This window comes from Thermobia domestica, chromosome 14, assembly GCF_964235325.1.
Source record: "Thermobia domestica chromosome 14, izTheDome1.hap1.1, whole genome shotgun sequence".
Taxonomy (NCBI): domain Eukaryota; kingdom Metazoa; phylum Arthropoda; class Insecta; order Zygentoma; family Lepismatidae; genus Thermobia; species Thermobia domestica.
In genome coordinates this window covers 10,937,358-10,950,969 of record NC_137467.1, presented here as the reverse complement: position 1 = coordinate 10,950,969, position 13,612 = coordinate 10,937,358, and the positions used below count along the sequence as shown (strand labels likewise).

Here is a 13,612-nt window from a genome sequence, read left to right as displayed (position 1 = left end):
TATAGTTTCTAAGTTAAGAAGTTTTGAAAAATGATTTTCCGAATTTTCAATGGATCATAACTCTGAAAGGAGGCATTTTTCGGCCCATGTTTATTAGAACTTTTTTCTTTCATTTCGTATAAGGAATCGCCTCCCAAAGGTTGTCGGTGGAGTTACCTACCACCCTGTATATATATATTTTAATAGTTCAAATTATATCACAGTATCTTTATGATTCTTTTTAGATAGCCAGTTGAGATTTTGGCCAGAGTGGAGGCTCCTGTCCACCTTGAAGGCAGGCTGCAGTCCACCCACCCCAAAGTTGAGCTTGTTCAAAATAGCTTGTATTTATTAATCATTCTGGCATATGATAGATAATACATATATTCTAAAGTTTATTCTTTGTTTTTTCTTTTCTTTTTATAGGAACGTCATAGAATGAAGCAACTTCTCGCTCAACAAGAAATAATTTTCCCCCGCCTTTATTTGAGCCTGAGATCTGCCATGCATCCGTTACTCAGTATAAGACACACGGGGATCGAAAGCAAGCTGTTCTCCCGACAGAGAGCTCAAAAGGTGCAGTTCGATTCAGACACCGATGAGGAACCAGTGTAAAAATGGAATGAAACAAAAAATTGTCACTTGTTACTGTTGTGTATAACTTTTTTTGTGCGTATGTGTGTGTGTGTGTGTGTGTTTGCTTATGAAGTGCCTTGTACATAAAATGGTGGAAAAGAAATAAAGGAAGCAGGTGTGCTTTCTAAAAGATTTCTGATTGATTGATTGATTGAGTTTTTTTTTTTTAATTCTATTATGTGCCAAGTGTGTTGATTGTTGCAAGAATAGAAAGAAGCTGCTTTCTCTTTTTTTTTTAAAGTTAAAGAAAAAAACTTTGAAATGAAATGAGTGGTCGAGAACGTGGACCATATATACATATTTCATACTGAGAACTTAACAAAGGAGCTAGTGTTGTTCGTTATATACAAAAAATGCTCACTTTTTTATTTTATTGTTGCCCTTTTTTGTAATGACATTTTTTAAAAAAAAGTTTTTTCAACAATGCAGTGAGAAATTTAAATTAAGAAACAACAAGATGAAGTGGTCTTTTTTTTTTTTTTCGTCGGAAAGGTTCCTTTGTTACAAATGTCATTAAGAGGCTTAATCACTGCGAAATTAAAATACCGCTAATTTTACAGTAATTATGTGATATTTTCAAATACATAAAAGATAATCGAAAAGTGGAACAAGAGCTCGCTAGATAATATTATTTTGCATGAGGTACCGTTATCACGAGTCACATAGTAGCTTTTCGTTTGCAGCCATTTAGAAACGCGAAAATAAATGCCGATTTTCTAAATGACTGGAAATCGAAAGCAGATAAGTGAATCGTGATAAACGGTATCTCAGGTAAAATAATATTGTCTAACGAGCTCTTGCTCCACTTTTCGATTATCTTTTTATCCATTTGAAGATATCACATAATTACTGTAAAATTAGTGGTACTTTAATTTCGCTGTGATGGGCCCTCTGAAAAAGTTTTTTTTTCTGTATGTTGTAACATTTTGTACTGTTACTTTTGTAGTGTCTATTTTTGATCACTACGTTTAAGTGTGTTAAAAAAATAAGAAAAAAAACTTCAAAAAGTTATATGAACTAGTCATTACCATTCATCCAGTACTTGTGAAACAAGGGCAAGTCTTGTTTTCCACATGTGCATACAGGGTGTCTCAAAAGTCCCTGACAAAGGGTAACTTGTTATTATCACAGTTACAACAAAATGTAAGAGGAAAACAGTCTCCAAATATGATAATTTCAATCTAAAGTGAAGGAATTTTTTAAACCGGACAGGGCGTTTGGGCATTACTCTTTATACGCCGAATATTAAATGAAAATGCAACGCTCCCAATTACCTGGAGCCACAACGTAAGTGAATGAAATGACTGTCTTTTACACTGATGTGTCGATGACCAGCCCCCATTTCAAACATGCTCCATTCATCATACTCTTCCCCCATTCAGAATCCCCCATTCACCAAAATTTATCTACATCTCGCCCCCACCCTGCCCTCCCCCAGCCCCCTCTATTAATTTCATGAGGTTCATTTCTTGAAATTACTCCTCGGATCCTATTTATAACTACACATGTAAAACTACATACTAGTATTTGTCATATGGTCACAAAATTTATCCATATCCCACCTTGCTCCTCCCTTATTTTTAATGACTTATTCATTTCTACTTCCCGGGCATGAAATTAATAGAGAGGCTGGGGGAGAGCAGGGCGGAACGGGAGGTGAAGGAATTTTGTAAGAGTATGGTGAATAGGGTCATGTTTGAAGTGGAAGTTGGCCATCGACACATTAGCTTAAAACATAGTAACTTCATTCACTTATATTGTGGGTCCAGGTAAATGGCAACGTTGCATTTTCATTTAACATTGGGCGCATAAAAAGTGTACAGCCCAAACAGCTCGTCCGATTTAAAAAGAAATCCTTCACTTTGGATTGAAAACATCATATTTGGAGGCAGTTTCCCCTCTTACATTTTGTTGTAACCCTGATAATAACAGAGTTACCCTATGTCAGAGGAGTTTTGAGACACTCTGTATATACATACTTTCATTTCTTTAATTTTCTTTTTTTTTTTTTTTTTTTTACTTTGCCATTTATATATTTTTTTTTAATTCACCAAGCATGCGTAGCATCATATAGTGTAATGAAATCATGTCTCATCCCACAATACTCACGAAAATTGTTCCAGTTCTTTGATAATTATGAAAATGTTACAGTGATGAACTATGTGTATGATTCATATTAAGAGTTTACATGATGTCAAATGAACTTCAAGAGTTTTTTTGTCATCGAACACAACATAAGTGAGTTTTTTTATTGTAAGTCAACGTGCGTCAATTATCCAATAAACTGTCAGAATGTAGATGTTAAAAAATTATAGATCCATATATAGGTTAAAATGATTAGCATGTACATACAAGATATGCTGTTTGCAGAATGTTTATTACTAATGTATATTTTGCTCCAAGAGTACTGAAATGATATATAGATTGTTAAAAGTCATTCTAAACAAATTGTAAAGAAATAAAAAAAACTGTATATACCTTAAAATAATTCAGTGTGTGAATTATTACAGTATTGGTACTTTGAAAGTTAGGTAAGTTCAATTCATTGACTTGGTTGTTATCGTTTATTCACCACCGAGGCTATACCTAGTCGTACCATAAATAGTCCCAAAGTTTTAAGTTCATTGTCACAAAATGGTTAGAGATATTTTAATATCTCAATAACGTGAGTTACATGGATGTATTATGAATCAAAATCACAAATAATTATTCAAAATGGCCACCATTAGCACCCACTCAGTCCTTAAGTCTTTGTGGCTACTCATCAGTTGTACAGGGTTTTCATAAAGTATAGACGGATTTAATTCGCTTATAATTTACATAAAAATGCTCATATTGAAATCAAATAAAGTGCAAACGGTAGCGGAAGGATTAAATTTTTACCTGTAATCTGTACCAGCTCAGTTCATTCAGCGCCACACCTCCAACTGGGCGCCATTTACGTCCACACATTCGCGTAGGCGGCGCTGGAATCCATTCACAGCGTTCCGCCGTGTTTGATCCGAAATCTTGATTTTGTAACCTTTGGCCTTGATCGTCTTCTTGGCTATCTTAAACACGGTTGTCTGTGGAATTCCGAGTTCCATGGACCGTCTAGGAATCGACTTCTGTGGGTTGTTGATGATGCTTTCCCTTACCCTGCTTACTGTTGCAGGCGATGTTGGCGGCCTCTCACTTCGAGGACGGTCCAGAACGCTTCCTGTCTCCAAGAACTTAGCATGCCACTTTCGGATTGCACTCTCAGTCGGTGCCGGCTTTTTGAACTCTTTGGTGAACTTTCGACACACCAGAATTGGTGATTTTAGCTCTGCGTACCACAGAACACATTGCGCTTTCTCTTTCACCGACGCCATCTTTGATACGGTAAAACAAAATGTCTTCTCAGAGGAGTTTTTCATTTATTTATTTCTTTAAAAGACACACACACCAATACAGCTTACAACTTACTTTTAACAGTCAACACTGAAACAACAATGAAAACAACAATGGATGGAATTTGGTAAGAAACTGACCCTTGCCCTCCCTCTCCCTCTCTCAACGTGTTCAGAGTTGCCGCTTATCTAACAGTGTTGCCAACTAAAACTTTAATCCTTCCGCTACCGTTTATTTTGCACTTTATTTGATTTCATTATGAGCATTTTTATGAAAATTATAAGCAAATTAAATCCGTCCAGACTTTATGAAAACCCTGTATTACGCAACACATAAACTGGAAAATCTGAAGCTGCCTTTCGAAGAGACCGCTTCCAGTATTGGGATGTCTCGTCTTGCAAGCCATCTCCTGAAGCTTGGACCACAATTTCTAGTCTAAAGGGTTTAGGTCCGGACTTGCAGAAGGCCAATCTGAGATGGAAATGAAGTCCGGAACATTTGCGTCCAGTCACTGCTAGGTTGTTCGTGCCTTGTATGCTGGGACTGCGTTCTGCTGGAAGCTCCAGTTATGTCCATAGAACAGGGTGTTGGTGAGATTCTTGACTAGTCTCTCAAGCACTGTCTCCGTGTACACTTTGTCTGAAGTTTTGACCCTCTTTCCACAGAAATAGAGTTCCGTTGTGCACTTGTATCTCATACCCTACCCACCATGTCTGAGGCAGGATGCTGACCCCTGTGGATCCTTGGAGCCTTTTCACCTCCTTCTCCAGAAGATGTGCTATATATACTGTCATTTTGGTAATTAAAAGTCTCCGCAACACGAAAAATCTTTTCATCAATGAAAAAGATTCGAGGGTGCCCATTTGCTGCGTAACGCTTAAGTAATCGCTTTGCTTTAGAGAGCCTCTAGCTCTTCAGTTCATTTGTCAGGAGATCTCCTTTGCGTTGTTTGTAAGCATGGATCCCCAGGTTACTGCTTAACGTGCGAGACATTGACATTTTCGATATCTTTAGCTCACGAGCCATAACTGACCTGTTTCCTTATTGGATTTTGTGGGACACGCGCCGTCCATGGCTTCCACAATTTCTAATGGTCGTACTATGCGTGGTCTTCCTTGCCGCTGGCAATCTTTTACAGTTCCAGTCTCAACAAAGCACTGGGTAGTGTGGTAAACGAATACTTTTATTAATTTTCAGCTTCTGGAGGGTTTTGAAATTCTACCTTGGTGATTTGCCTACCTTTTTCAACACTATTACGGCCACACGATTTTCATAGTCGCCCCATTCCATCTTGAATATTAGATTTCTTCAGCTCATCCAGCAGTAACTCAGACTTCACGCTACCACTCTTGACATGGCTCGCTTGTACGGTCGGAAGTACAGCCACCCTCAAAAGTTGGGACAGTTTTTTATGGTAAGACTAAAATGTGGACCCGCAGCTCAAGGTGCAATCCAAAGCAAAATTTCAAGGCTATCCCATCCGAGAATGAAGCCAAGGATTTTGAAATTTATTTCCGTGAATTGTTCTAATTTGATATTTTCAGTTTTTTTACACCATCTTCTAATTCAGGTATGGTCAGTGTTTGCTTTCTTTCTTTCTTTTTTTTTTTTTCTTTCTCACATGTTGCATATGTTGAAATAATACATTATTACGAGTTATAATGTCATTGATTATGGTGTTCATTGGAGAACACATGATTCGTGCAGCATTCCTCTACAGGGAGAGCCGTTTTCAGGGCCACCAACCGCTTTCTTTGCAAATAACTGTTCTGTGTGCGGTGGTTGCTTGTCTGTCCTGGCGTTTGAAAGAAAAATAAGATGGACCTCGACTAATGTACGGTAAGGTTACAAAGCCTGCAGTGTAACGTGTATATATTATTTTATACAACCAACAGATAGTATATATATTATATTATTTTTCGACATAGTCTTCATATCGGTTCAGGCATTTGATGCATCGTGGGAGGAGTTTGAAGATTCCCTCCTGGTAAACATCCTGTCCTTGTGTGTTAAGCCATCTTGTCACGAAGCCTCCTCGTCTGAAGCGAAGCGATGGCATCCTAGGTGCTCCTTTAAGTGCGGGTCGCTTGGAGCGAGATCCGGGCTGTAGGCAGGGTGGTCGACGATGTCCCAGCTCCTCATCGGTGACGTTTTCTCTACCAGCCACAAACTTTCAATAGCATTCTGCGACTTAATGACGAGACATTACAGTCTCTCCATAAAACTCGACCAGCAGCTGCCGGTAAATTTCAGCTGCGGTTACATGTTTCGCCCACAGAAATCGAATAATTAAGCTGGCTTCTTCGTGAGACCAGTTTTCCAAACGAGTCAACATTTATGTTGACGTACAGCTAGCGCCATAGGTGACGGGTGGCTGAAACTCTGCATAGTTGCCAACTCCATGTATTAAAATTACCGCACACTCCTCATTCCTCGACAACAGATGAAGCTCCAGAAATATTGCCTTGTAACCTTAGTTTTTGATCCTCCCTCGTACTTATAAAGCTCAGGGAGACCATAGACTTAGGTGGGTGACTGTATAAACAAGGAAACAAGAACATGAACTGTATTTTATTGCCCCATTCATTGATAGTGCTGCACTTTTCGATCATTGCCAGTAATGTGAATAACATCTATTTCCGACTTCCTGCTCATCAAATTGATGAATGTGATTATAATGTATGATCTGGTGAAGCTACCTTGGAAAATATTTATTTATTTATTTTATCGGTGCAATCAGCATTTATAGTCATGCTCGAACGAAAATGTAGTTTTAACTACAAATTAAAAATGTGTGTTAAAATGTTACTGGAAGTGAAGAAGCTGTAGAATGGACAATCGTGTTCAAGGAAACCTGGCCACTGTTTTTGAAAATCCCTGTACTCTTTTCTACAATTGAATGAAATATAAATTTGAGATTTTTTTGTGATTAGAGCTCAAGTATTAGAAATTTCTACGTACTTTTACTAGAATATGTTCTAAAGTAAAGTGGTTGGCCAAAATATTTGAACAACAGGTCAGAATTTGATATTGAACATGTGGACGATCTGATGTAGTAAGTTACGTTAAAACGAGGGGAAAAAAAGAATATCTAGACAAAACCGTAATTTAAAATCGTTATTTGTTACGATAATTCAAATTTTTTTAAAATAAATAATTTTGTTTATTAACAGTGCTTGCAGTTTATTAATCTGTCGCGGATTTAGGGGGATTGTCCCGTTTTTTCCTATTATTATGGATGGCCCACTATATGCTTAGCTATTGAAGAAAGTTAATTACCGGTAGTTACTTGATTTGGATTGGTCGAAATCGACGTAGACTCTAATGTTAAGGGAGAGCTCCTTCGTGGCTAAACGGTTAGCGTCCTCGCCTTTGGCGTGGGAGACCCGGGTTCGATTCCCGGCGGGAGCTCATGGTTCGGATTCCTCGTTAATCAATAGGTCCATGTCTCATATAGCCTCTACTGAACGGGACGTTGAACTCCAATCTAATGTGAAGGGCTAGATTCTTGCTGAATGTGGAGTCTATGGTTGTTCGCCATAAAGTATATTAGTAGGACGGAGGAACAAAATGGCGCCAGAACAAGCACAGGAGTTTTGAAACTCATATTTAATAACTTTTATATTTTTAAGTTAAAGTTAACAATTTGTAGCAGGAATGGAACATAGGCAATGCATTAGTACAATTTAATTTGATTTTAGGGCTCCCTCGTGGCTAAGCGGTTAGCGTATGCGCCTTTTGGTGTGGGAGACTCGGGTTCGATTCCTGGCGGGAGCTTATGTGGCTCGGATCCCCTACGTCTCATAGTCTCGCTGCTGAAAGGAACGCTAAACTAAAATCAAATCAAATTAATTTGATTTAATTTACAATTTAATACAGGCAGATTCAAACTTGAGTTCAAGCCATTTAGTTGCTACTTGTGCTGTATTCAGATTTAATATAAATTGACACTGTTACCAACCGATTTTACACCATCCATAACATGAGTAAAAATACCTATGAACTAACAAACGGGTTATGTTTAGCAGAAGGGGTCCAAAAGCACGTAAAAAACATAAAATTTCCAGGAGAAATGGATGATCCAAGTACTTAGACCTAACATAACGTAACCAAATCTAACCTAAACTAACCTAATATTAGTAGAAATAAGAGAAATTCTATCTTTTTTTTGAAAATTATTCTGGGCCCCTACACTAACATAATGTAACATAAACTAACCTAACCTAATATGAACAGAAATTGTAACATTTTTAAGAAGAATTTGTGTGTTTGTTGAAGTTGTTGGATTAAGCGTACGTAAAAGTAATCTGCGCAGGTTATTCTTTTCTGCACACGGTACTGAGCGCACGTGAAGACAATTTACACTTTTTTACATTCCTAATCTGCACAATACGTGTGCTTATGTATTATCGATCTATGCGGTATCCTAATTTGTCTGTTCTTTATATTATTACGTTATTACTTGGTTTTCTCTTGAAATGTTTTCTTTTAAAGCTGTACGAATTGTTCGTGTTGTAATAAGATAGGTCAATTTCAACCTGCAGGAGTGCATGCAGCGCCGTAACTTAGATTTTTTTCTGGAGGGGTAAGCATTAATACGCGTATTTGGGCCCCTAGAAAAAGTTATTTTTCTAATTCTTGAGCCCCTCTTTCCATCTTTCTCTTACTCTTTATGGGCCCCCCGGAGCCTGTGGGCAGGGCCGGATTTCCCAATAGGCCCGGTAGGCCCGGGCCTATGGGCGCAAACTCCCAGGGGGCGCACGGCCGAGAGAAAAAAATAAAAAAATACCCAGAAATAAAAATAAATAGCCATAACTTAACATATTTTTTGAATTGATTTTTAAAAAAATCAGGCTAATTAAGCATTCTGATTTTGAAGTCCATTGGAACAAATAATTGTTGGTAAAGTTCACCAATCTTTTGTTAATATATTAACGGTATTTTGTTAAGCCCAGAACAAAGTAAATTCCTCAAAAAACTTGCAATGATAAAATTGCATCGTGGAGTGGTGTTTAAGCAATTAACATATAGGCCTGATATAATTTTTTAATAAAGGCTTTTAGGAAAGTAACTTTAACCAGACTAGGGGGCGGAAAAATTATTGGGCGTAGGGGCGCCAAATTCTAAATCCGGCCCTGCCTGTGGGTCCTTCCGCACGGCAAGATCTGCGGAGCCGTTACTTACGCCCCTGGGCCCGTTCGATACATGAATTAATTAAGGGGGCAATATTGACAACTTTCAAAGCCATACTAATACATATTTCTAGGGCCCCTAATAGTAGACATTTTTTACTAAAATAGGCCCAAGGTTCATTTTTATTTACCTTTTGTGTTCTGTTTTGTTTATGTAATGTAGTGAACATGTTTGATGCTTCATTTATAATTTCATGTTCGTATAGTATATGGAGTAAAAATTTTGTCAAAGTGGATCCCCTTCGAACGACGGGGAGCTTCCTTGGGGGCAAGTTGCCTCTCCTGCCCTCCCACAATTTACGGCCCTGCGTGCATGTGGTAGAATAATTTATTGATGCGATTGCGATTAAGCCTTAAGAAACCTTTCTCTTTGATAGGAAAAATTTAAATATACTACGTTTAAAGACATTCTAAGCTATTTAAAGAAAATAAGTGCTGAAATATTTGACATTATTATAACAAGTCAATTATTGGTTTGCTTTTTAAACAACTACATGTAATTCTATAAAGGGGTTTATTCACAGTTTCATTGCGAAGGTCCCCAGAAAAGTAGACGTTGACCAATAGGTATAATAGGAAGTACTCGTCAAGCCCTATCAAAAGGTACAGTTATTTTGGCCCTAAATCCACAGGAAGTTGGTCAAAAAGGGCAGTAAAGGTAAGGGAGTCCTTGGTAATTTAGAGAAACTGAGAGTTTTTAGGAATGAAATCAATATAGGAATATGATCAATATGCAACCGCATTTAGCATATGTGAGAAACATCCATAGAAGATAGCGCTAGAGATATTGGCATAGGTGAACTTTCTGGTAGCAGTTTTGAAGAACGATCTCTCACTAGTTTCCCCTGTTCCCAAAGTTTCCTTGAAACAAATTGCATGTCATATGCAAGCTCTTGAAAAGTTCTATACTAGACTTATTTTATCTTTCGTCTACGTTTTTCTTCTTTCGACATATCTAGTTTTGAAAAAAAAATATCTCCGACCATATCACCTATGCCGTTATCTCAGCTTAGCGATATCTTCGTAAATTGAGCAAAGTTCATAATTTCTGGGAACAAAATTTGACGAGTTTTGACTCGAACCGAAGTCAACAATTTAAAATCCGAAGAAGACACTTGAGACAGAACTTTTAAAGTTGTCAATCGTGTAGCGAATACCAAGTCCTCATAGGATAAGGAAACCGAAAGAAAACCCGCCAAGAAATATTGATTCAGAAACCGAATCGTGATGAGTCTTGTGTGGAAATCCAGTCGAGACAAAATAAAATTGAGCTTATCGTAAGGTTCGGGAATTCCAAAACGGCACATTTTAGTCGTTAGAACAGGAGTCATAGGCGGACTAATCTTGTAGTAAATCAATGTTCTTGTGAAAAAACATTCCCATCGGAAAGCAGCTAATAATAAATAAACGGTAAATCTGTTAATCACAATTTAGTGCTCACAAAGAACTGTGTAAATGAGCCACATCAGGAATTAAATCACAATATTCACAAAGAACTGTGTAAATCAGCCACACCAGGAATTAACTCAGCTGTTTTCTCCCCCCGGATTCAGATTCGAACGAGCCTATATCCGAGATTTTTTTTCATTTCGATATTAAAATGTCGTCTAGATTTTTCTCCAGAACTTCCAGACCATAGAGGTGTACAAATTAAAAAGAGAAGGACTAGTTGTTTATTGTTTCTGAGCGTTTAGATCTTGCGGCCAAATCTTGGTATCGCAATGTGGCCGATAAGATTCAAAATTTTGAAAGGTTTCTGGAATTATGCAAAGAGCTTTCGAAAGAGCGCAAAATCGAAACTTCAATCTTTGCAGTATAAGTCAAAATTGGTTTACTTAATTCTTTGCGGTCAATACATGTTACCAGTGGCGTATTTAGGGGGCTGGCTTCCGGGCTTAAGCTCCCCCGAAATCTTACTTAGTATAGTAAAGTAAATGAAATATCTTGCAGAATTTTCACATTTCCAGGCAAAGCCCCTCCCGAAACAAAATCGTAAATACGCCACTGCATGTTACGATTCATACAAGAATTCTGTGCGTATCTAAGAAATAATATAAATTTATTTCACAAAGTGTCTAATGAAGCAAGATTCTATGTTATGTAATAATATTTATGTATAAAGCATAATTTATTCTGAGAGATTTAACCCTATAATACCCCGCGTTACATATATGTAACATTGGGATTTTACTTCTTTATATTGAATACAATGGTGTTTTGCTGCTAATGCCCACTGTGACACATCTGTAACAGTACGCTCAACACCACCTACTGGATTATTGCTGAACTTCTTGTCATTTTTTCCTCCCAGAAGCACTTGAAAGCATATTTTTTTGATTCTATGATATCACACTCTGGGTATTATAGGGTTAATGAATTAAATAGTGTGTCACCTTAATAAAATATTGGAGGAACAACAACAAATACAGCATGGCTTTTTCTAGAAAGAACGACCATTTGATGACTACAGTTCTATGAAATTGTCATGCAATTATAATAATTGTTCTAAGGCATGCTCCTTCAGAATTCCGCTCGTCCGTCAAAAGCTGCTGAGTCGATCTGCTCACGCAAAAAGCCAGAGGTTGTTATGAGCAAACTAGCAAAATAACGTCAGTGTTTCCACTTCGATACATTTTACTTGTTATTTGTTATCGATACAAAGAAATTGTCGAAATGAAAACATAGCAGAGACTAGTATTGTTCATGAGACGAGAGATGTCTTATGTTGAAAATGAGACGAAAATCAAAAAGTACTTTTTAAAAAATCGAAACGAGACGATACATTTCTCGAGTCTTGTGAACAGTACCCAGATAGCAAAAATGAATTGCAACAAACTTGCAGAAGATTTGCAAATCAAGTCTGGCAAACTTGCAGCAGACTTGTGATGCAAGTCTGGAAGTTTGATTCAAGTTTAATGCAAACTTCCAGTTGACACTCTTCGAACTTACAGCACGCCTGCAGTGCAAGTGTATGGTAAGTTTGCAAAGAAGTTTCTGCAAGTGATTTACTTGCATAGCAAGCCTACTGCAAGTGCACAAGAAGTCGACAGCAAGTTTGTGTAGGTTGAAAGCAACTCTCTCCAAGGATACCACTTGCACGGCAAGACCCTAGCAAATCTACAGCAAGTTTGTAGTAAGTCTTCTGCAAGTATATACTTGTATTGCAAGGCTACAGGAGGTCTTCATCAAGTGAGTGTAGTAAGTCTTCTGCAGGTATATACTTGCATGCTTTCGTATGCCTTTTACAAACCGAACATTTACTGTTTACGAACATACACACAGTATATTTTTCTCAACAACTTTGTCAAACAATACACGTTTAAAATATAAATTATCTCTACATACTGGATACTTACGTAATTATCTTAATTATCCACTTCTGTTAATGCTTCACACACTTCGCGCCTAATACAAATGGCGGCCTGGCGGGGAGATTTTTAAGATTAGAATTTTGTGCCACCTGTTGGTAGAAACTGGAACTGCCACACTTGTTACAAAGTTGCAGCAAGCCTCCGAGGTAAGTAAAATCTAGCAAGTGAAAATCAAGTTATGACATTTGCGGATAACACTTTCCAAAAGCCTGCAGCAGGTGTACAGAGCACGGAAAGTCTAGCAAGTTAAATATAGTGAAAGACTTGCTGCAAACCAACATGCTATTAAAGTATTAGTTCACCGAATTCTTAGATCTCAAACATTGTTTTAGTGTTACATAATTTAGGGTATAAAAACTATAAATTGATAAACTCATTGTACGAACACAACAAACAGTACTTATCAACGTTTAAAGATAACGTAACTCATTATACCATATACTTCCATGGTAAATATGGTTTGAACATTGTTATACCACACCCTTCGTGGACCTCTCGTGAAGCAGAAGAATTCTGATAACTTTTAAATGAAATAATAAGAAAATAATCAGAGGATTAATTTGGGACATACATTTACAAATCGAGACGAGACACGCCTTTTCAAGAATCGAGACGAGATGGTACTTCTACAAAATTCACGAGGCAAAAACAATCAGGGAATAAAAAGTTCACGAAATTTTGCGAAGTCATACTAACGAATAAAAAAGTGCAAGATAAAAATGGGCGTGAGAGCCTAAAACTGCGATCATATCATTCGATGGTAAGATCGCAGTTTTGGGCTCTCACGTCCAAGGGCGCCCATATTGTGGTTTCCAAGGGTGGGGCAAGTATAAGCGACATTTCAAATATAGTTGCAAATTTTGCTGTAACTAATGTAAAAACTATTGGGTTTTCGGTATTCCGAAGTACAATTTCCTCTAGGGGGCGGGCGCCCCACCTTGCTTCCCGCCCTGATGGGCGCCCTTGCTCACGTCCATTTTTATCCTTCACTTTTACAATATACATCAGTGGGCCAAGGAACAATTCAAGGTGATTCATAGTAAAATAAAAACAAAAAATACA

General features: G+C 37.6%; 1 protein-coding gene across 1 annotated transcript in view; it reads left to right on the top strand.

Annotated features, from left to right (window-relative positions):
- The window catches only part of LOC145669521 (uncharacterized), a 307,844-nt gene extending 304,920 nt beyond the window's left edge, over positions 1-2,924 (top strand). Inside the window, exon 15 of the mRNA XM_081737700.1 lies at positions 406-2,924. Within this exon, the coding sequence (XP_081593826.1) occupies positions 406-594 (189 nt within the window). The 3' untranslated portion in view covers positions 595-2,924. The remainder of the gene's footprint in view (positions 1-405) is intronic.
- The last annotated feature ends 10,688 nt before the right edge of the window (positions 2,925-13,612 follow it).